Source organism: Poecilia formosa, unplaced genomic scaffold, assembly GCF_000485575.1.
Source record: "Poecilia formosa unplaced genomic scaffold, Poecilia_formosa-5.1.2 Scaffold1, whole genome shotgun sequence".
NCBI lineage: Eukaryota > Metazoa > Chordata > Actinopteri > Cyprinodontiformes > Poeciliidae > Poecilia > Poecilia formosa.
The window spans coordinates 5,110,035-5,133,676 of record NW_006799940.1 but is presented as its reverse complement, the minus strand read 5'-3'; the positions used below and the strand labels follow the sequence as shown (position 1 = coordinate 5,133,676).

The window sequence follows — 23,642 nt, the reverse complement described above, 5'->3', positions numbered from 1 at the left end:
ATAATATAATATAATATAATATAATATAATTTTTCTCCTGCAGGACAGATGGAGGACACAACTGTGTAGGATCCTCCAAATCGTTCCTTGCCTGTAATACTCATGTAATTACATAACTCCCTTAAAAACAAACTCAGTGCGTACAGGAACACAATGTGGAATATTTAGATATACAGTGCTTGTTTTTGTTGTGACAGGCCTGCCCCGTTGGATCAAAAGACTTCAGGGAGGAACAATGTTCAGAGTTTGACAGAATGGACTTTCAAGGAAAACGACACACATGGGTGCCTTATTATGGAGGTACAGTCTCCAGTAGGGTCTCTTAAAATCTGTCGCCACCATCAAGAAGAAAGAAAAGGTTTCACGGAAACTTTTCTGCTTTAAAGTTTTAATTTTTAACACAGGGTTGGATTAATATTTCATAAATATTCTACTATGTAAAAGTTTAATTAAAAATGTTGACGACAAACATAGTGGGGATTACAGTGAGCAATGCTTTGTTTCAAATTACACAGTATTCCAGGAATAAAGTGTATAAAGCTCCTGATTCAGCGTGTTGCTGATTACTCCTTTAATATTCCAGCTTCTAATCCATGTGAGCTGAACTGTGTGCCAAGGGGACAAAACTTCTTCTACCGCCACAGGCCAACAGTGGTGGATGGGACCCCATGCTATGTGGGGCGCACTGACATCTGTGTGGACGGAGTTTGTCGGGTAAGATTTGAAGCCCACTTTTTTTTAAAAAGTAACCATTTTCTGTATCTCCACAAACAGAAATTATTTTGAAGAATCCACACGCTAAAATTTGACATTTGGTGGTTCAATCTAGGGGTGGCCAACTTATGTAGTTTTCCATTTCAGAGACTTCACACCTAAACTTATTTGTCACACTGCTGATGTGTTGTCTCTGTCCAGCTGTTGGACCACAGAGAGTTTATGGGTTTGGACAACGACACAGTCTCTGTCCACTCCTCTACTCCTGTTGCTGTTTCCCCCCATCCAAGAGACACACACACGTACATCTACAGGGCCGGGGTCTACGGAGAGTGCTCTGCCACCTGCGACGGAGGCATGCAGTACCGCAGCGTGGAGTGCTGGGTCCAGGGCCCGTCAAACCCCCATGTGGTCGATGAGTCGTACTGCATCACACAGCGCCTGCAGAGGCCACAGAGTCAGCAGGCGTGCAACATGCATCCATGTGCTGCTGCAGAGTTCAGCGTCTCCAGCTTCAGTGCGGTTTGTATCTCACAGTGTGGAACCTTTGATAGGTGTCATAGAAGCTAGAATAAGGTTAATGCTGTCTTTTCTTTGTCAGTCTTGGACTTTTGCTTACAGTGCCTTGAAAAAAAAAAAGCCATTTAATAAATGAAAACTTGAAAAGTGTGGAGTGCATTTGCATTAAGTCCCCATTTGAGGACTTTTAGAACTTTTTCTCTATAAAAACACAGCTCCGCAGAGCTTCTTTTGAGACTCTGGCAGTATGTTCTGCTTGCTAACTCCACTCTGGTTTTATCTTTAGATTTCCCTGTTCTGACTAGCTTCTCTGTCCCCACTGAAAAAAAAACAAAAAAACAAACAAACCTCTACTGCATTTATAAACTAGCTGAATTTACACTGATATTTGCTTACTCATAGGTCACATATGGACTATTTTATAATTTGGCAAATTGTGAATTGATCAAAGTTATCACAGTAAAGTGGACTGAAAAGGTTTTTAACTGAAGAAAAGTATGAAAATCATTTCTTCAATGTTCTATAATTGTTTTCCTTCACAAATGTGCATTTATTTATGTAAATCATTTATGCTAACGTACCAATAAAATAAATGAAAGTTTGTGTTTTTAACATAAGAATGTGACAACTTAAAGCACTAATGTAGTGAATACATTTGCTTATAACATAACTACATAGACAGCCAGTTTGAAACTGTATTTGGTTGTCAGTGTTCAGTGACCTGTGGTGAAGGGCAGCAGACGAGGGAGGTGGTCTGTGTGGGAGCGAGAGGGGAACACCTGCCTGACCACGCCTGCAGAGGACTGGCCAGACCTGCTTCTGTCCAGACCTGCCGCCGACCTGCCTGTCACACGCACATTTCCTGGCATGTGACCGAGTTTGGACTTGTAAGTTTAAGAGGAAAGTCTCTGCGAAAGCATTTAAAAAAAAAAAAAAAATTTAATCCGCATGAGTACGTCAGCATTAACAACTCATCTTAAATCCGCAGTGCTCCAGAAGCTGTGGAGGTGGCGTGAGGGAGAGGAAGGTTGGGTGTTTTGATGCAGATCTGAATCCCTTCTCTGAAGATCAATGTGGATTTGAAAGCAGACCCACATCTGTTGAAACATGCAATGCGCAGCCCTGTAACAGACCACAAAGTGAGCCAAACGTTGACTGCGGCGTGTTTTGGTTGGAATATTTGTGCTTTTCAGCCATTACAACCTTATTTCCCTCCAGCGGTTCCAAGCATCCAGGACTCAGGGGCTGGTAGAGGCACCATAAGGTTTGTGCCCCATGTTCCAGGGGAACATTCAGGTTTGTTTCTGGTATTTTTTTTTTTTTTACTTTTTAACTGAATAATTTTCAGTCACAGATGGTTGCAGGTGAAATTATGATGTTAACATAAGATTTTTCCTTCTTATGAATAAACATTTGTTTATTGAAGATGTTTAAATTTTGCAACTTTTCTTTTATTCGTGGACCTACAAAGAAGTATCAAGGTCATCTCTATACATTTTAAGTTTTCAAAATAGTTATTCTGAGAGATCAAATATTCCTCAGGGCCACTTGCTGGCCAGGGGCCCCTAAAAAACAACCTTTTCTGGTCATTTGCATATTCTAAAAGCTATGGTTAGTATCTGATTTTTAAGTAGCTTTCAGAAAAAAATTAAACTTTTATTTTCCACTAAATGATCCCAGTAACTCTACTCGATATTGGTAGATTTAATGGTTATTCCCAATGCAGATTATGGATTATGGATTTAAGAACAGCAACATTCAGTGAAATTGTTACCCTACCCTCTCGTGTTAGGTCTGCCTTGTGTGCAGTCACTGTATGGATGCTGTCCTGATGGCCACACAACTGCAACTGGACCCAGGAACCAGGGCTGCACACAAGATGACTGTGTTCGTAGCAGGTAATGTGCTCTCTGGATTCTGTCATTTAAACCAATATTTGACTAAAGTAAGTTGCTTTGTACCCGTTAAATGTTTTCTTTAACAGAAAGACCTTCTCATCCTCAGATATGGCTGTTGTTTGGATGGAGTGACCCCAGCTGCAGGGTTTGGAATGGCTGGATGTCCTGAGTACCAAACACCTGGGGTAGGACTCAAATTCGGTTGATTTGGTTCGACCTTCACATTTTAACTTTGCCATATTTTTGTGTAAATTTGTGTAAAAGTCACTTCATTGGACTTCAGGCCATACAGTGCCACCTACACGGCAACCAGTGTAAATACCCAAAGACATCATAAAACAACAGTCACCTATATTATCTAATCTATATAGGTAATAGTTCAAAGAGAAGAAAAAAGAAACTAAATTTGGAAATGAAATGCAAATTGTTCAGCTTCCAATACCAAAGCCTGCTCCATTGAAGTGTTATATTCAAATCACCTGACTTTATTTGATGTGATGACAGGGTCCAAGAGAGACGCTTACGTACATCTACAGGGCTGGAGTCTACAGCGAGTGCTCTGCCTCCTGCAATGGAGGCGTGCAGTACCGCAGCGTGGAGTGTTTGGTTCAGGACCCATCAAACCCCAGAGTGGTGGACGAGTCCTACTGCATCGCCCTCCGTCTGCAGAGGCCACAGAGTCAGCAGCCTTGCAACAGACACGCTTGTGCTGCTGCAGAGTACAGCGTCTCCAGCTTCAGTGTGGTTAGTATCTCACTCCCAATTATGGTCTATCACAACTATCACATCGTTTGGTGAACCATCACCCTAAGCTAGACTGTTGTAAAACCGACGTACGAAGCAAAGGCTTTTTTTTTTTTCCCAAGGCTATATGGCCTAAGTGACTGAGTTCCTACAAGAATGCTGTTTGCTCATATCCTCTTGACAGTTTTACATTTTCTTTCAGCTGAGAGAGTTTTCTGTTTCTCAGTAAGTGTCAACAGTCATTCGTAGATGTTTTTACAGGGTCTACACTGTAACCATCTTGACTAATTTGACGACAAAAGATAAATGGATTTATTTCAGCGGAATGTGGTTTTGCCTTTTGTCAGTGCTCAGTGACCTGTGGTGAAGGGCAGCAGATGAGGGAGGTGGTCTGTGTGGGAGCGAGAGGGGAACACCTGCCTGACCACGCCTGCAGAGGACTGGCCAGACCTGCTTCTGTCCAGACCTGCCGCCGACCTGCCTGTCACACGCATATTTCCTGGCATGTGACCGAGTTTGGACTTGTAAGTTTAAGCGAAAACATCCTCGCCACCTTATTGCTGCCGTTATCTCTACCTTGTTATCCTCTGTCTTTTGTCCTTGCAGTGCACCAGAAGCTGTGGCGGTGGCGTGAGAGAGAGGAAGGTCGGCTGCTTTGATACAGATCTCAATCCCTACCCAGAGGAACGATGTGGAGCAGCTAGCAGACCTCTTTCTGTAGAGTCATGCAACACACAACACTGTACAGGAGTACAAAGTGAGGAAAAACCTCTTTTGAAACCTTCGGTTTTGTATTTATTTTGTGCGCTAATTTTTTTCAAAATATTTTTTAGCGGTTCCAAGTGTTCAAAATCCAGAGGCCGGAGAAAGTCCAAGAAGATTTGTGCCACATGTTCCAGGAGATCATTCAGGTTTGTAAAAATGTCACTCCGCATCTTAGCATCCAGGCTGGTAGATCTACCAGAAAAACAAGATGTGGACATGGTTTTCTATTTGATTCTGTTGCAATCTAAACTTTCGAACAAAAACGCAAAACCACTGACATTTCTGATCTAATCTATTGTGAAAATTCAAATAAATAGTATGTTGAACAAATATGCAAATGCAGACGACCACAAAACAAGATTAAATCAAAACGTCTATGGCATTTTGGGTGGTAATGAGTACGCTGTGTTTGATGTCATGTTTTCTTGCTTTAGTTCCAAGGCCAGACACGTACAGTGAGCGGGGTCCCTACCCTCCTGTGTACGGTCCCCACTGTGCTCAGTCGTTGTATGGCTGCTGTCCTGATGGTCACACCTCTGCAACTGGACCTAGGAGCCAGGGCTGCCCACATGACTGTGCTCAGAGCAGGTAACCTGGTGTCTTCATCTGAGCTTTGAAACCAGTTAATAACATCCAGAGAAATTATCAATTTCTAACAGAGAAATTGTTTATAGATATGGCTGTTGTTTGGATGGAGTGACTCCAGCTCCAGGAGTCGGAAGGGCCGGATGTCCTGAGTTTCAAACGACTGAGGTAGGAAGGAAATTTGTGGCCTACATTAACACACCGAGGTGAAATTCATAAAGCGTAGCCGTCTCCATCATTCTCCACAGATGCTTTGCTCTTATGTGTTTCTGCACTGGATTTGCAAAGCAAATTGCTCTAAATCAATGGTCTCAACCTCCAGTTCGCAAAGGACAAAGTCCTGTAACATTCAGATGTTTCTCTGCTTCAGCACACCTGGCTTCAATATTAGCTCATTAGCAGAGCTCTATAAGGCTTGAATGTATGTTAGCCCTGCGGTGGACTGGCGATCTGTCCGCCTCTTACTCGTTGACAGCTGGAGATAGGCACCAACACCTCTCCCGACCCCAGTGGTATAAGGGTGTAAGAAGATGGATGGATGAATGAATGTTAACGAGGTGTTCTTGGCAGCTATAGCAGATGATGTTATTGTTTTGTACTCAAAAATGACATCCTTTCATTCGAGTCTGGTCCATACAAATAGAAAACAAATGTGAAAACCCATATAATTATATCAGAATTTTTTAAAAATGATGTATTTAATGTTAATTTACATACACCACTTACTGCATTCTAACTTTAACCTCAACCATCATTAGTTTTTTTGTTTTGTTTCTTTCCTAACAGCTGTATCCATCTCGCCCTGCTGATCCATCCGGAGGGAACACTTGCCTCCTGCCCCGTGATGAAGGTCCTTGTGACAACTGGATGGTTCGGTTTACATATGACTACAGCTCTGGCAAATGCAAGGAGTTCTGGTACGGAGGCTGCCATGGCAATGCCAACAACTTCAGGTCAATGGAAGCTTGCAGGACAGAGTGCGAGGGCGTTTCAAGAAGGCCTGCACCTGTCAGGGGGGCGCCGGGAAGAGGGTCACTTGGAAGCATTGCAAGGGCAAGGGCTCAGCGCTCACGTATTCAGCGTGCATAATAGAAAAAGAATTGTAAGATACAAAATATATACTGTCATGTAGAGATTATTTTAAACTAATTTGAAGAGACTGTAAATCATTACAATATTTTTCAAAGCAGTACCGTACAATTTTACTCTTCCGATCGATATTTTCAAATGAAAATGTTTCTTGAAGTCTTTAGAACTGTTTCTGGGAATAATAAAAGTAAAGTGAAATAAAACTGAAAAGCTCGCTATTCTACAAACTCAGTTATTGGGTTGTTTGCTTTATGCTTTTTATATTTTAGGTTCTGTTCTTCCCATTAGTTTTAAATATGTCTGTACTATCTAATACTGGAATATGTGGATGTACATGATTTTGTTCATATGCCACTTGAAGAAAATTGCCTTATTCTATATGTCAAGTCAACATGACATTTTATCATAATAAATTATATACTTACAAATCTTTGTCCTGATTTTACATTTTATTTGTTTTCTTCTGCAAATGTCTTTGTGATGTTGATTGATCATTGACATACCGTAAAACTGTGAGTAGGCCCAATCAATAAAGTGTTATTTGATCCTCCTGCAATTGGTGTTATCTGTGATAGTGTGGTCATGCAATATCTGCAGATGGGAAATTGTAAAAAAAGGGGTCAAACACTTGCCTTAAAAACTGCAAACCATAATTTAAATAGTTGTTTCATACTTTGGTAAAAGTAAGTTTTGTACATTCAGTCTTTAGATCTATTGTAATTAAAAATGATAATATAAAAATAATATGAGGAGTTTATTATAGGTCAGTATTAATATTAACAGTCTCCTCTGAAGAAAATGACTAAAGATTGTAAGCTTCCAACTCTTAAAGACAAGTAATACGTACGGAGTTAGTGCATTAGCATTATTTTTTTATTTTACATCAGAAGTTATTTAGCTTAACTAGTTTCCAGTTGCTACAAAAATAAGTATTTTACCAGTTCATTTGACTTCAGTTTTTTCTTTTATTTTGAAACCAAATTTTTATTTTGAAGCCGTAATGTTTTACAACCGGAAACACTTTTGCGTCAGTTCCTTCAAGTGTTTTTTCTAGAATCCTTGCTTTGCTCGGGCAACCTGAAAGTAGATTAAGCGATTCATTTTTCCTGCTTTGTTTGCTTCCACTGTAAACTTGGAGGACCTGTAGTGAGAGCAGATATGGTAAGTGCTGCTTGCATTGAGGTTTGAAATATAAGAAACACTGACAATAAGCGACGCTGCTGGTTATTCTGTTTTTGCTAAGCTAGCAAGCTGCGACGCTAATAGTTGCTACTAATTTTAATCTGTCAAATGTCTTTTTTTTGCTGTTACAAGATTGATTTAAATTTGAAATTAACCCCTGGCTTGGATACTTGTTATATAATTCTGCTTCTGTTGGATTGGTGTCTGTTGTATTTTTAATGTTTTATGCACTTATTCAGAGTCGTGGCGTTTTGTCTTTAACCAAAAATGGTCTACACTCGTAATGTTTGGAAATGACTGTCAGAAGCCCTCCTTATTTATCTTTGGCATTAGAGTCAATAATGAAATCCAGTTTTAGACTGTATCATTTGTGGCATATTGCTATGCTATTATGTTTTATTAAATTTAAACTTGTGTTTTTCAGTCGCACACAATTTTGCTTGTCCAGCCGACCAAGAGACCAGAGGGCCGCACATATGCGGACTACGAGTCGGTAAACGAATGCATGGAAGGTATATTTTTTCCTGTCTTTTTAAGTTTAACTATAACATTTATAAAAATGTTATGAAATTTAATGCCGAAACGGTATACTATAAAGTGATAGAAGGGAACTGTAGCAACACAATTTTCACCCACGTTTTTAACCAAGCATCTGTAGGGCGAAAGACAAGAGAAGATTTGATGAAACATTATACAGATTAGTGTTTGGTTCCGTGAGACCAAATTATGAAAATCTGTTGTTGTATAATGCAAATAAGAGATGAAAACCTGTATCAAATTTTATAGAAGAATCTGAATGCACGGACCGAGACTCTCTTTTTGAGTAAGTCTCAGTCCGGTTTCACACGAACTCTTGTATAGTTAACTTCTGTTTGGAAGTAGACCAGCCTCAATTGAACTTACTACAGGAAATGTATGTTCTTAGGCTTTATGAGCCTTAAAAGGAGTCCTCCAGTGTTGCTAACGCCACTGCTGTATGTACTGAAATCGTACGCGATTCGTTGTTTTTCGCTCAGCAATACTGATAGTTTATGGTACAGAATCGTACAAAAACATTTAGAAACTCACTTTTCTTTTCAGACAAAAAATTACTCTCAATATTTCTAAATATTGCAACATTTTAAAATAACAATACATGTATTTTTTAATAACTACAAATATTTCCTGTGGCCCGGATTTAATACTTTTTGGTATGCAAAGAGGATAAAATATACCGGATTAAATTTAAATAAACCAAAAAATATGTTTGTAGTGCTCAGTGTTTTCAGTACTACAGTAACCAAGTTCACTGTGGCTGTAGAGGTTTTTCCACAACACATTTTTATCAACATCTTCAAAGAAAATTTTAATTTACTCAATATCAACAGACATCAGGACACTGTTACCTTTTTCCTTTAATCTTCATTGGCACGCTATTATATTTTCCTTCCTTATCTTGCTGTTCAAAACTATCGTGTCTTCTCTTCCAGGTGTTTGCAAAATGTATGAAGAGCATCTGAAAAGGATGAATCCAAACAGTCCATCCATTACTTACGACATTAGTCAGCTGTTTGACTTCATCGATGACCTGGCAGATCTGAGCTGTCTTGTGTAAGGATGGATTACTAGAAGAACAGGCTGTACGTTTTTTGTGGGATGTTGATTGTTCTCTATAAAAATAAAATAATTTTGCTTTTAATACAGGTACAGAGCTGACACGCAGACATACCAACCTTACAACAAAGACTGGATTAAAGAGAAGATATATGTCCTGCTGCGGCGCCAGGCTCAGCAAGCGGCAAAGTAAAAGCATGTTTGTCATGTTGTCCTTCTACATGCACCTGAAAAACCCCTGTACTGCAGAGTGCTTCAGATATGTGTACAAGGACAACACCCTCGTGGTGGCAAGGGTTTCATTGTAAATTGTGTATACATTGGAAAATGTGGTGGGGGGGTGATAAAAACATTTCAGGGCTGTATATTGACAATTTGCTATGCCTAGGATCTTTTTTGTCATTCCATTACATGCATTTCCAATTTGTTACACATTGAGAATTGGGGTAATGGCTGGAGGGATAACTTCTCTCTTCAGTACCTGCCTTTGGAAATGTTTTACATTATGGCTAGATGGTTTGTTTCTGGATTCACTGCTGGCTTTACATGCAGGTGATTTATGTCTGAATTAGAGTAAAGTGAAAACATTCATAAGGTTATTATTTCTCATTTCATTTTTTTATTGCCATTATGGTAGAAATAGTTTTTTTTTTTAAATCTTTTGTTTTATGTAAATGTTGGACTTTTTAAACTCTTGTCTGTTATCTTTGAGTTAAACAAAATAAACAGTTGTTTTCTGACTTCTGTCTATTTAATCTGCAATTATTGTACCTCAACTCATCTTCTACAAAATTGTCTTGTCATGGTAGATGAAAGAATTATGATTAAATTGATATTATAGCTTGATACTGTACGACCCATATAACCTGTCACAGTAAGTACATTTCTGTTGCTGCTTTTACATTTGTAAAAGATCTTTTTCTAAAAGATAAAATTTGAGTATTGTGACTTATACAGAATTATAAGTGTTCCAAAGCAAGTGAAGATATGACTCAAATGGTCATACTAAGCATTTTCATGGGAAACAAAATCGATGGTAGAAATGTGTTTTTTCTTTTCTTTTTTTGTCTTGCTACTGTCTCTTTAAATGTGGCGGGCTGCCCTGTTGTTGCAGTGTCGGAAACCCCGTACTGCCTGTGAAGGGACCCAAGATGGCTGAAAACTCAAGGGGGGCACTTAGCAATTATCTGAGCAAGACGTCTGAAATGAATGGGAAATAACAGTATAATGTAAAGCGCTATCTTGGATTAATTATTATTCTCCACTTTGTTAGTCTGCACAATTTTGGGGGATGTCTGAGTATTAGAAATGAGAGAGAGGTCTCTCCGCGGCCCCGAGCCAGAACATGGCGGAATACTTGGGGAAGAGACACCAGCTAATGCTAGTTAGCTGGCGTAATATTTAAAGAAGAGCGGAGACGCTGTTTTTGATTTAAGCAGTGCTTGTTGTTCACGAGTAAAAAATAATGTTATCGGTGTTGAACAGCGGTGAGTTTGCTTTAGACAGTAGCTCTATAGTGAATATGTAGAGCGTAGGCAGCGAGCGTACTAGTTAGCTAACGTTACCTGCAAGCGTACAAACTGTACTGAGAAGAAACCAGTGCCGTTTTGTTGAGCTGGATTTACTTTGAATGTGTCTGTCTCAGCTGTAGGCGTACAGTTTGTTATGTCTTTCCATTGTTTTTTGTAGAAAACAGACAAAGACGTCAGTTGTCCTTCGTTCAGTTCATTATACTGTCGTTACCTTGCCACAATGGTTTCTGTGCTGTTTCTGCCAGGCGCACTGCCTGTATCCCTGGTGAGATAAGTTTCCACTCGGCTTGGCAAAACTTAAAAAAAAACAAAACTTGTAAATGCACAATCCTTCAGAGAAGGCTACGAAAACCCTCCTTATCTTTGACGATTTTCAAAGTAAAGATCAAGCCCTTTTAAATAAGACTTTTAACACTTCAGAAGTGGACAGGTGTTAGGGGTAAAACTGCAGTTGTGTTACTAGGTGAGGAAGCCCCCCTGTGAGACCCAAAGAAGTTCGGAGAAGGGAACACCGGTTACAATCACCTGCCAAGATGACGGACACTCGTAGGAGAGTCAAAGTTTATACCCTCAACGAGGACAGACAGTGGGACGACCGTGGGACCGGGCATGTCTCCTCATGCTATGTGGAGCGTTTAAAAGGCACTTCTCTCCTGGTCCGAGCAGAGAGTGATGGTAAGTGAACAACTGAAGGGTGAATTAAAATGAACAAAAAACTCCCAGATTCTATGTAGCCCCTTGTACAAATGTTTACCTTTTTGGTAATTATCTTTTTATGTTAATTGTACAGTGTGGTCTTGATTGTGATTTTACAACTTTGAGATTTCCCATTCTGGGATTAATAAAATACTTTGTTTCTATACAGTAACAGCATTTTTTAAAAGTAGCTTCTTTTTTTTAAGCTTTGTTGCGCATTTTCAACTCATATGTGTCACCTTTTTAATCTGGTAGGCTCACTACTATTGGAGTCCAAAATCAACCCAAATACAGCGTACCAGAAACAGCAGGTCAGTACACGACACAGTACTCGGTTGAAAAAGAAATGTTCTTTTCTGATGTGTCCAGGTTGTAAATTTGGGTTGTTTTTCTTTTAAAAAGGACACATTGATAGTATGGTCAGAAGCTGAGAACTATGATCTAGCACTCAGCTTTCAGGAGAAGGCTGGCTGTGATGAAATCTGGGAGAAAATATGTCAGGTAACTATTTTTTGTGCGTGTTTGTCTTTTCTGTCATTGCGTGTAGTGGATATAAACTAATAAATCAAGCTGAAATTAAAATCAGCCAGTTTTTGGTTTGCTTACATTGATGTTTGGCAGGGCAATTAAAAAAAAAAAAAAAAAAAAAAAAAAAATAAAAAAAGCTGCTCAATTTATCACAAATATATCATCATCACATGTGTAATATGCATATCTCAAAGGACAGTTTGAAGTGCAAAAATTGTTGGCTAGTATATTGTAAGTGTTATGAACTTGCTTTTATCTTGTTAACATAATTTTTAGCCAGTTTGACAGTCTCATGCAGAAGATGTTCAAAACAAACTTAAATGACATTGCCTAAAGGGTAAAGGTCACAGATTGGAGGAGGAACAGATGAGAGAGGCAAGCAGAAAACAGGCAGATGTTGCGGCTGATATTGCCATTGCATATCGCCACCGCAAGATTTCTTTGTATCATTCAGTCTTCATTTTTCTTCCTATTCAAAAAAATGCATCAGGAGTAAAGATTTCATCCATTCGTCTACAAACAAAGAGCATGTAGTTTAATGTCCAGTAAAACAAAAATATGAAAAGTTAGCGATACACAATTGAATGTGCATAATCATTTTCTTTTCTATTTTACTTCCTAGTTAAAAACTACCAAATTTATCAAAGGGCCTAGTGAATGTATTTCTTTTGAATGTCTCGACATTCTTTGCAACTGGTTCAAATGTAATATACTGTTTATGTAGCTCTAATATCTGTTGCTCATCTGCTTGCCTCATCGTCAAGGTGCAAGGAAAGGACCCCTCAGTGGACATCACGCAAGAAGTCGTGGATGAGTCTGAGGAGGAGCGCTTCGATGACATGTCTTCCCCGGGTTTGGAGCTGCCGCCGTGTGAACTAAACCGCCTGGAGGACCTCGCTGAGCTGGTGGCCTCCTCGCTCCCGTCGCCGCTGCGGCGCGAGAAACTGGCTTTGGCAGTGGAGAACGAAGGCTACATTCGCAAGCTTCTGGAACTGTTTCGTGTGTGTGAGGACTTGGAGAACCGAGAAGGACTGCACCAACTTTACGAAATAATTAAAGGCATCTTCCTGCTAAATCGCACCGCACTCTTCGAGGTGATGTTTTCTGACGAGTGCATCATGGACGTCATCGGCTGCCTGGAATTCGACCCAGCGCTGCCGCAGCCACGGCGGCATCGAGAGTTTCTGACTAAGACGGCGCGGTTTAAGGAGGTGATCCCCATCTCCGATCCTGAACTGCGTCAGAAAATACACCAGACATATCGCGTGCAGTACATTCAGGACATGGTGCTGCCCACGCCCTCTGTATTTGAGGAAAACATGCTGTCCACCCTGCACTCCTTCATCTTCTTCAATAAGGTGGAGATCGTGGGCATGCTACAGGTGAGAAACAAACGTTTAAACACACGTAGAACACACACAAGCTTGTTATGCTTTCCTCAGCATGAAGTCGTCTGAGTTTTTATGATCAAATGACCTTTGTGTTTTTGCACCATGTCAACTCACCAGTGTTTATGTATTGCTGTCTCCATAGAGATGGAGAGGTGTTGTGTAAATCAGTGTGGCTGTGCTAGAGGCAAACTAAAACGCATATAAACATTCACTGTTCACTCAGGGACACTGTGCATATGACGTTTTAGCATAAAGCTAAATTAAAGTTTTACTGTTTAAACAGGGTGAATACTATGGTTAATATCACTTTGTTTTTGGCCTACACTGTCGTTTCAACATTTTAAACCTCACATTATCTTCTGGTAAATTACACATGACCAAAAAGTAAAAAAAAAAAAGTAATAACCAACCTTTAGATATACTTTAATCTGTAAGTGTTTTGTTGTTTTGTTTCTTTTAGCGACATCTCACAATTGCGATTAATCAGCTGCTGTGTTGCATGTTGGACTGTCTTAGGAGAAAGTGATGTTGTGATCATATTATCTACTTGCTACTCACCACTTGATAACCTCTGCCCTGTTAATGTCAGGATGATGAGAAGTTCCTGACAGACCTCTTTGCACAGCTAACAGATGAGGCTACAGATGATGACAAAAGACAAGAACTGGTATGCCAAAAAAATAAATTAGTGATTATTAACTTGTAATGCAAATCAGACAGATGTTGTTTTTTTTCTTCATGGTTCAAGTAATTATGTTTTTGTATTTCTTTCAGGTAAACTTTTTAAAGGAGTTCTGTGCGTTTTCACAAACATTACAACCTCAAAACAGAGACGCTTTTTTCAAGACTTTGTCAAACATGGGCATTTTACCTGCACTAGAGGTTATACTGGTGAGTAAAATGACATTTATTGATGTTTAGATTTTATAGTAACATCACAGTCATTAATTTATCACATTTTCCTAATGTAAAAACAAAGCATGTGAAAAATATGAAATAAAGTATTTAGACCAATAAAACCTGTAGAACAGATTTGAATCAGTGTTTACAGTTGCTTCGCAACATGAAGTTTATAAAGCTCAAAGAGAAAAGATGAAAGTGGGATATTTTTTATTATGTTAAAGCATGGAGCAGAAATGGACTGGATGTCATGAGCTTTCTGTTTTGGGACATGCACATGCTCTAATTCTTCAAAATTTAGCATTTTTCAATCTTCCACCTCAGATGTTTTCAACCTTAAACCTCGCAGTCATGTTGCTCTGTAATGTTGCTGCTGTAGCTAAGAGGGAATACACAAAACATCAACAGTGACATTCGAACCGTCACTTATACATTACTCCATTGTTGAGTGAGGGAATACTGTTTCACTCTGTAAAAATGGTTGCTGCAGCAAAAGTATAGTTTGCCTGTATAAGTTTGTATTTTTTCATCTTTAGTAGCTTTTCTCCAATTGGTGTAAACAGTTTCTTTAAGGATCAGAGGCACAAATGGAAATCTGGCATTCCTGATGTACGTCTTAATGTTTGTTTCTTTAATTAATCTAATTTTTTTTAAGTGGCGTCAGTGATAGCTGAAGGTAGCTGCAACATGTTACTCCTAAAGCTAAGAAGCTTTAGGAGTAACATCTTTATTTGAATTCAGCTGGTATTGTGTTATTGTCGAGGACTGCAGTACAGCAAGATAATTGATATTCTCAAAATGAAGAGCTTGTCTCGTATTTTTCTATAAACGCATTTCACCAGTGAAGTTTCTAAATCCTGTTTTAAACAACGGACAGCGGCGTGTTTTAGTTGTTCTGTTTGGTGAAGTAAATGCTACGCTGGGTCCGTCTTTCTAAACATAACCGTCACAACAGTTTGGTTTTGTTGATCCTCATGACTAATCCCTAGCTGCAATGTTTTGGCTCTTCTGTGGCACCACTTCTTTTGGGGCTCACATCGTATTTTCCATTGTAAACGTTAAGACAGAAAGGGAGGAATGTGAATCTTTGGCTCAAAGCTCCAACGATGTTTGACCTATTTGAATTACATTTTTCTAAAAATGAGATCAAGTTGTGCATACAAGCAAAATCAAATATCTAGTACGCCTAAAGCATAAAAACGCACTTTGAAGTTCATGTATTTATTTTGGCCAATATCGAAATAAGTCGTGAAACAGGCAAAATGAAAAAGTTTATTGTAGATCAGATTTTTATTTTTTATTTTTTGGAACTGAATTTGAAAGATATAAGCATGATTAATTGCATAACCCTGATCACCTGCTGAGATTAGATCAGAAATTTACTTAAAGCAGTTTGAAATTCTAATTCCACGTGTTGTATTTTTTTTTCTCGTTTTCTATTTTAATCTTTAGAATAGTATTTTATTTGTTGAAATAATGAAGCGGATGACTAACAGACCCTTCTTTGTCCAACAGGGAATGGATGATGTTCAGGTTCGTGGGGCAGCCACAGATATTTTCTCTTATCTAGTGGAGTATAACCCCTCCATGGTACGAGAGTTTGTCATGCAGGAGTCTCAGCAAAATGATGACGTGAGTCTATATGAAAAATACTCTGAAATTAAATGAAAGTTATAGCACGTTCCCACAAGTGGTTTTAAACTCAACCCTTTTGTTTTGTTCTCCAGGATATTCTTCTCATCAACCTGATCATAGAACACATGATCTGTGATACCGACCCAGAACTTGGCGGCGCTGTCCAGTTAATGGGTTTGCTGCGGACTTTATTGGATCCAGAGAACATGCTGGCAACCGCAAATGTGAGTTTTCACAGCTTTCACTTTAAGGGCTGGCTAATATGTCCTCTATCACTATCAAATGTGTTGAAACTGTTAAGAAAGGAGTGTGACGGATTTAAAAAAATGTGGTATCTATCGCATTATTGCGATAGATACCACAAAGTATTCTGATTGAAATATTTTGTCCACATCGCCCATCCCGACATCAGCTTTTAGACAACTGTGATTTTACTCAAAGCAGAGGCAAGAACTGTTTTATAAAACAATGTTTTAGTAGAAGCACAATCTTTGTCGTGGTGAGAAGCTTTGATGGATGCGAAAATGAGAAATTAAGTACATTTTGTTGTGGAGGTTATGTCCAGAAACAAACTTTTATTAATTTGAAGGAAAATATAGCATGAATTAATTCATAGCAGACTCTGTGACCATTTAAAGAATGTAATAACTTACTGTTGCATTTTCCATAAATTTAAGTTACTTTTGCTAATTGAATGAGTTCAGCTTTCCCAACCTAATCACTAGGGCCACTATGCCTGCCATTTTGGATACATTTTTACATACCAGACACATTCTGGATTCTTTCTGGATTCTTGTGTAATTTGCTGGATTCTTGTATAATTTGCTGGATTCTTGTATAATTGCTTTCCACAAATAATATTCACGTTTTACAGTCATTTCCAAGACTGACATGACAATTTTATTCCTGCTGACCAACAAACTGTGGGTTATTAAGCTAAATGTTTTGCTTAGTCTGTAATTGTGGCATAAATATAGAAGTCAATAAATAGATTTACAAGCAGAAATTGTTTCTCACAACCAGAATTGAATTTACCAAACCTACTTATTTTAAGCTGTTGCAAGTGATCTGAAGTAGACAGACAGGACATTTGAAATTAGTGAAATAATGCTAAAACTTTTCTTTTTTTCTCCCTAGAAAACAGAAAAGACAGAATTCCTGAGCTTTTTCTACAAGCATTGTATGCATGTCCTCTCTGCTCCACTATTAGCCAACACAACAGAAGAAAAACCAAGCAAAGGTACTGAATATTTTTAAGATCTGGCAAATGTAAATTTTTATTTCAAATGTTGCGTTTTCTTATTTAGTTGTCTGCATTTTCTGTTGCCTGTAGATGATTTTCAAACAGCCCAGTTGCTTGCCTTGATTTTGGAGCTGCTAACGTTTTGTGTTGAGCATCACACGTATCACATCAAGAACTACATCATCAACAAAGATATCCTAAGGAGGGTACTGGTTCTCACTGCCTCTCAACACGCCTTTTTGGCACTATGTAAGTCTCAACATGTATATTTTAGTCATTGCCTGGTAACCTAAGTACAATGAGTTGTGATTATTCCTACCGTTGTAGTGATGCAGATGTTTGACTCACGTGTTGGTAAAGGAGCCATTGCTAGATGCAGTTTCTGGAAGAAACATAAATGATCAGGTTAAAAATGTACCTGTAGAATTTGACCTGTGTAATGACATGTGTCTGTTCTTTACTTTAAGACATGCCATGTGAGTTTGAGTTAAAATGTGCCAAGAAAACAGATTTTTGTGCCTCTGCTGTGTGTAGTTTCTCTGTTAATTTAGTTTTGCTGGACATTTGAATATTTGCTGCTCCTGCTGTGGATTGCTGTTATTTAATTTAAGAGATGTAGTTATGGATGCGTGTCAAATATTTGTGTATTCCCCTTAATTCATTTCCCCTAAACTTACTCCACGCCAGTGAGATTTAACGCTATTTGTATCTAAGCTGTGCAAGTTTGGAGCTCTGCATGAAAGTATCTTCCTTCATTTTCAGGTGCCCTGCGCTTCATGAGGAGGATTGTAGGCCTGAAGGACGAGTTCTACAATCGGTACATCATGAGAAACTTCCTGTTTGAGCCCGTCGTTAAAGCCTTCCGCAACAACGGATCGCGCTACAACCTATTAAACTCAGCTATGATTGAGATGTTTGAATATGTCCGTGTGGTGAGTATTGTTCCCACGCAAAATATTTTCCACAAAATTGCTTCTGCTTAACTTGGAAATTCTAATCATTAAACAAATATTCATTGAATTTTTGGGAATTTTATGAAAATGCGGTCGTACAAGTGAAGATAATTTCATTGATTTAAAAGTTTGTTTCTTTTACCATATTTATGAATTATCATCTGTTTCTTTGTTCTCTTCTGTGTTAGTCTGTTTTGTTTTTTAATGTTCATATGGACAACTTTAAAATATACATTTCTAATGTTAAATTGAAAGAAAAGTCTTCTCTTGGGTTTAAATAGCCCAAAAAAAAGTAACAATTTCTCATGGTGGATTGCCCACCTCAGAAACCAAAATAAATTGTTTTTTTATGGCAATAGAAGTTCCAATAATATCTAATTACTCATGTAATGCTAAAGTTAGTTCAACAAATATGATGTATAAGTTTATCACCAGTCATAGTTTTGCAGACTGTCTGCTCTTTGTGCTTAAACCGAATTTATTTTCTCCTTCTATACTTTTCTTTTCATCTGTGATTTAATAACAGATTTATTTTGCCTCCCATTCTAGGAGGACATAAAGTCTCTGACAGCTCACATTGTGGAGAACTACTGGAAGTCTCTGGAGGATGTAGACTACGTCCAGACATTCAAAGGCCTAAAGCTGCGATACGAACAGCAACGAGAGAGACAAGACAACCCCAAACTGGATAGGTGAGAAAATCAAGGCGTGGCAGTGTTATTACTGCTACTCCAGCCTGAATTGTTAGGAAAGCCTGTTTCTGTCTTGAAAGTTAATGTTTTTGTGATTTCTCTTTCTTCGTTCAGAGGTTAAAAAGTCCAGCATGAATATGTACAATGCTTTGCTTTTTTAGACGCTTTGCTTTAGATTGCTTATTTTCTTCCTCACAATTTGCTGTTGACTTTTTTTAGCTCAATACTTTGGGTCCATTGATGACTAAGATTGTTAATTGTTTCAATGGAAACACAAACTTGAAGCATTGCTTTTCATTTTGAAGATGGAAAATGAAAAGCAATGCTGCAAATTGTTGCTCATTCATAATTACCGGCTGTAAGAGTCTGTTCAAACAGAACATAGATGATTTCTTATTTCCTTTTTATACAGTTTATATGTTTTTTTCTTTGTGGTAGGCATGGCAACTAAAATGTGCCTGGTCATAAAAAAAAAAAAGGACTTGCTAAAAACTTTTTATTCCTGAGCTAATTTTTTCCCCCATCTGAATCTCAACAGCATGCGCTCCATCCTGCGGAACCACCGCTTCCGTCGCGACGCACGGACGTTAGAGGATGAGGAGGAGATGTGGTTCAACACGGATGAAGACGACCTTGAGGATGGCGAGGCCGTTGTTCCTCCCTCTGACAAGATGAAGAGCGAAGAAGACCTCATGGAACCTATTAGCAAATTCATGGAGAGAAAGAAATGTAAGTTTCAGAAAATGGCTCTGCAGTACGCCTGAAGATTATTGTACGCAGTAGAAATTAGAGGACGAGCTACAATAAATGTGTACTGCAGGTTAGCCATTTTAATGGTATATTAAAGGTCATGGCGAATGATAAAGGCTTCTAAAACAGGAGTACATTTAGTTTTGGTCAGTTCAATTTAAAATCTAAATTCCTAAGTCAAACCTAAAATAAATTATTGTTTGCAAAGTCTTTAAACTACAACTCAAACTCTATATTTTTGGGGAAATAAAGCAAAATCTTTGCTTTGACTCTGCATGCAGCATGTTAGATAGGATTAATCCTGATTACTCTATACAGTAAAAACAGAGAAATATCCCTTTACACAAGAGCTGAATCAGATGGCAACCCTGGCGTTATTAACCATTGCTCCCACCACAAAAGAGAAACAAAATGAAAAATCACATCAGTAATGAGCCACCCTTGTCAAAAATGGCCGCTTCATTATACCAATGCAAGACTTAATAGATTATTAGAAGACAGTGGTCCTGGCAGACGATGTAGATGATGCAGTCCCCACAACTTCTTACAGTGTGTAGTTCTTAAGTAAACGACACTAAAGTGGTTCTAAATGATGTGTCAACAGTTTTTTATAGCTAACGTTGTTTATTGCGCTGACTAATTTGTTGCAGGTCTAGTATGTGTGGTCATAGTGTGTATTTAAACGAAAGAAAACTAAATAAAAACAGCCTTAATAAATTAAATCAGACTTTGATCTCATTGTAAAGACCTTTTGTTAATATTTTAAAATGCCTTTAAGTTTATTTACCAAACAGTTGTACATGCATTCTCTTTAGTTTGGTGTATATATTTGTTTGCCATTAATCAAAAGAAAAAAAAATCTTTGAGCACAAATAGAATCCATGAGCTCAAAATATTTTCATCCATTTTTAAAGTGGACCAAAATAGGCTTAGTTTGAAGAAACATCTCTAGTTGTTAGTAGACATGTGAGATTCTCTGAGGTGCAATTTCACTGTATTACAAAAATGTATTTTTAGTAGTGTTTTGGGGTTTTATCTCTATTTAAACTAATTTTAGCAATTTTGAAACCATGACTTTTGAAACCGTTGAATATTTTCATACTGGTAACCCAGCCGATGTCTAGATGTTAATGTGCAAACTGCTGGTCTATAATTCCTGCGTTTTCCTCGTTTAGAGTAAAACACATCTTAATCTCTTCCTCATCCTAAAAATGTAAGTAGTTTGGTGAGAATAACTTTTCTCACGTTGTCATGTTTGCCCACAGTGAAAGACACGGAGGATAAAGAAGTATTGGGCAAGTCGAGTTTGTCAGGCAGGCAGAATCCCAGCTTCAAGCTTTCCTTCTCTGGATCCACTAAGACCAGCCTGGCCAGTCCTCCTTCATCAGCCTCACTGAACCCAGGTTCTCCAGGATCACCAGGGTCTCCCGGCTCAGGGGCACGGAGCTCACCCCCCATGACAGCTGTAACCACAAAGGTATTTGTTAAAACTTAACAGGAAAACTTGAGAAATTAAACACTTCAAAAAGTAATTAGCACAGCTTTTGAACACCCTCTAGATAAGAGAGTGAAGAAAACTTATAAAATCTATGAAGCTTCACACCTAAGCTGTTAGTTTTCACACAGAACCTGCTTTTAATTGCAAACACGAGCAGTGTCATTGGACGACTTTACAGGGTTTTTTTTTGTTTTTTTTAACAGACAATACACACATGAAAAACAATAATGCCTAAATCACATGCCGTTTAGACAAACATGTTACTAAAATAAAAGTTCTGTTAGCGGCAGCTTTTTGAGGAAACACTGTTTAAAGCCAGCAGCAACTGCTGAACTCCATCATAAACTCCTCATGTACTGCCCTTTGATTTATGGCATTTTGCTTGTCTGCTGCAGGGAGGTTTAGTGGGCCTGGTAGACTATCCGGATGATGATGAAGAGGAGGAAGAAGAGGAGGACGGAGAAAGTAAAGAGGATTCTCTGCCGCCCACAAAAAAATCCAAACTGAGCTCGTAAAGAGTTACTGTTGCAGCTGTTGCTCCGCTCAGACAGTCTCGGAACATTGACTCTTCACAGGAATGATCAAACTTGCAGACAAATTGAATGAATGAAAGCCGCCCCTCGTTGTGAGAGGGCGGCCCAACGAGGAGCAGACTGCTGATGGCTATAAAGCCTCCTCAGATTCTCCCAGTTCATAGAAGTGCCAATCAGGAGAGCAGGAGTGGACAAACACCGTCTGAGAAGTGGAGCGGACGTCAAACACTTTGGTGGGTGATAGAGCTCCCACGATAGAGCCTAGCTGTTGTTTGGTGATTTCTCAACTGGAGGAAAAAGACCACATACTAATACAAATGTACACACAGAGCATATGTGCTCGGACCATAACCCACTGCCCCCGCCCTCTACCCCCCCCCACTCAGGGAAGGACATCACAGCGACCCAGATGGGTCAGCCAATTCAGACCCACACCCACCTATTGCACCCCATTCCCTCCCTAGAGTTCACTTCCTCACTGTTCCTTTCTGCTTCCTTTTCTTCTGCTCTCGTTTCCTTCCCTTCCCTTCGTCGGTTGCTTTTTGTTCCCTTTTAAGTTAGTTTCTAGGACCAGATGGGAGGCAGCACGAGGCAAACGGCTGCCCTTGTTGTCATTCGATGTCATCATTGTTGTTGCTCCTCAGTGGACGTTCTTTCTCTGGAGAGGAAAAAAAAAAATGCCAGCAGTTTTTTTTCATGATTTTCCTTTTGTTCTCTATTTGTCTCTTCCACCTGTTTTTTGTAAATGACAAAAAAAAGAAAAAAAAAAGACCTGCCTTTAAATGTTCAGGACGTTTTCAGTCACACTTGAACAGGTTTTTAAAGACCTCAGTAGGTGAGCTAGTTTTACCCTTTTTTGCCCTTTGAAACTGCAGATTTTTTGGAGAATTTGTAATCCCATCTTGATTAAAGATTGAGTGGAATTCTAGATGTGATGATTTTTTTTTTGTCATATCTTCTCATTTATTTTCCTTTCAAGAGTGTACACTTAGTTGTTCGGAAAATTTGGGACCATTAAAAATGATCTTTCCTGGAAGATGTCCCCTATCTTTGTCCTGAGAAGTCGGTGTTTCTTTGTATCCAAGATTTGATCTTTTGCTGATGTTTTCCCAGAATGATGCCAAGGCAGAGCAGAAAAGAACAGTGCAGGGAAAATGGAAGATTTGTTTTGACACATTAACATTTCAATTGTTATTCTGTTTCAAACTGCTTGTTCTGCAAGTTGAACAGTGTCAAGTCGTCCTCTGAGCCTTCTCAGCTTTAAAGAAACCAGTTTTGTGAGATTTTTGGATGCTGAATTCTTTATGATCCACCAGGTGGCGCCTTAGGTGCATAGAAAAGCCGGAATATGATTTCCACCCAAAACATTTCTACTACACTTGGGTCAGCACCAGTGAATGTGTGTATATTTGTAGTGTAAATGCAGCTGCTTTGTCACCGTCATTGGTTAAACTTACACATTATAATAACCCAGAAAAGACACTCCAAACATTTCCTATTCAACGTCAGATTATTGTACCTATTACAATATAAAAAAGCAAGTAGGTAACTCCACACAATAAGCAGTTAAAACTACGTCTAAATTTACAAAGTTTTTATATTTTGTACTGAACTTCCTGCCTCGCCTATAAATAAGACTCTTCTAATATTGTTTTAAATATTCTAAGTAGAAAGAGGCTGGCATTTTTGCTTAAAGTTATCGAAAGGGAACAGACCTTCATTGATGTCACTGGCGGAAGTTCACTTGTCACAGCAGCTTTTAGTTGAAAAAGAAAACAAACAGCCAATAGAAGTCGATGTGTGGGGGAGAGGGGGAAACTGCAAGAACTGATGCACCAAAAGTATAAAAAAAATATCCAATTTAGTCACATGCAATTTTTTGGTAAATATAATTGCATAAATATATTTATTTATGCGATTGTGCAAATTTATTTATGCACAAATCGCACCATCAGTCTCATACCGATTCGTAGTTAAACGTCCTGTCATAGTTTACATCAGTAGTGTCCTAACCTCTTGCCACATGGTACAAACTCATCCAAGCTGAAAATGTTTGTGGGAAACAAAAGTAAGAGTTTTATTTTTTTAATTAAAGGTGCATGAAAAAATATGTGAATCTTTGTTCACGTGCTCAGCAATAAACTAAGCTATGAATATTTCAGTGAAATATTTATTTTTGTGGAAAGTGAATCTGAATTTAAC

At 38.6% G+C, this 23,642-nt stretch overlaps 3 protein-coding genes across 3 annotated transcripts in view; all 3 read left to right on the top strand.

Annotated features, from left to right (window-relative positions):
* Positions 1-6,870, top strand: part of paplnb (papilin b, proteoglycan-like sulfated glycoprotein) — an 8,447-nt gene extending 1,577 nt beyond the window's left edge. The window contains exons 4-19 of the mRNA XM_007546709.2: positions 44-104; positions 198-300; positions 584-714; positions 916-1,236; positions 1,944-2,120; positions 2,222-2,372; positions 2,452-2,529; positions 3,026-3,131; positions 3,238-3,316; positions 3,636-3,875; positions 4,223-4,399; positions 4,482-4,632; positions 4,709-4,786; positions 5,075-5,228; positions 5,315-5,393; positions 6,012-6,870. Coding sequence (XP_007546771.1) covers positions 44-104; positions 198-300; positions 584-714; positions 916-1,236; positions 1,944-2,120; positions 2,222-2,372; positions 2,452-2,529; positions 3,026-3,131; positions 3,238-3,316; positions 3,636-3,875; positions 4,223-4,399; positions 4,482-4,632; positions 4,709-4,786; positions 5,075-5,228; positions 5,315-5,393; positions 6,012-6,314 — 2,389 coding nt within the window. The 3' untranslated portion in view covers positions 6,315-6,870. The remainder of the gene's footprint in view (positions 1-43; positions 105-197; positions 301-583; positions 715-915; positions 1,237-1,943; positions 2,121-2,221; positions 2,373-2,451; positions 2,530-3,025; positions 3,132-3,237; positions 3,317-3,635; positions 3,876-4,222; positions 4,400-4,481; positions 4,633-4,708; positions 4,787-5,074; positions 5,229-5,314; positions 5,394-6,011) is intronic.
* Positions 6,871-7,330: 460 nt separating this feature from the next.
* Positions 7,331-9,830, top strand: erh (ERH mRNA splicing and mitosis factor). Its single transcript, XM_007546700.2, has 4 exons — positions 7,331-7,475; positions 7,921-8,008; positions 8,966-9,086; positions 9,180-9,830. Exons 1-4 carry the CDS (start codon positions 7,473-7,475, stop codon positions 9,280-9,282), a joined length of 315 nt encoding a protein of 104 aa, XP_007546762.1. The 5' UTR covers positions 7,331-7,472; the 3' UTR covers positions 9,283-9,830.
* Positions 9,831-10,201: 371 nt separating this feature from the next.
* On the top strand, positions 10,202-23,246 carry smek1 (SMEK homolog 1, suppressor of mek1 (Dictyostelium)). Its single transcript, XM_007546689.2, has 15 exons — positions 10,202-11,296; positions 11,573-11,628; positions 11,720-11,818; positions 12,610-13,227; positions 13,826-13,903; positions 14,011-14,127; positions 15,652-15,768; positions 15,864-15,995; positions 16,909-17,011; positions 17,105-17,263; positions 17,777-17,946; positions 18,517-18,659; positions 19,198-19,388; positions 20,675-20,886; positions 21,303-23,246. The coding sequence occupies exons 1-15, from the start codon at positions 11,155-11,157 to the stop codon at positions 21,420-21,422; spliced, it is 2,457 nt and encodes an 818-aa protein (XP_007546751.1). The 5' UTR covers positions 10,202-11,154; the 3' UTR covers positions 21,423-23,246.
* Positions 23,247-23,642: the final 396 nt, after the last annotated feature.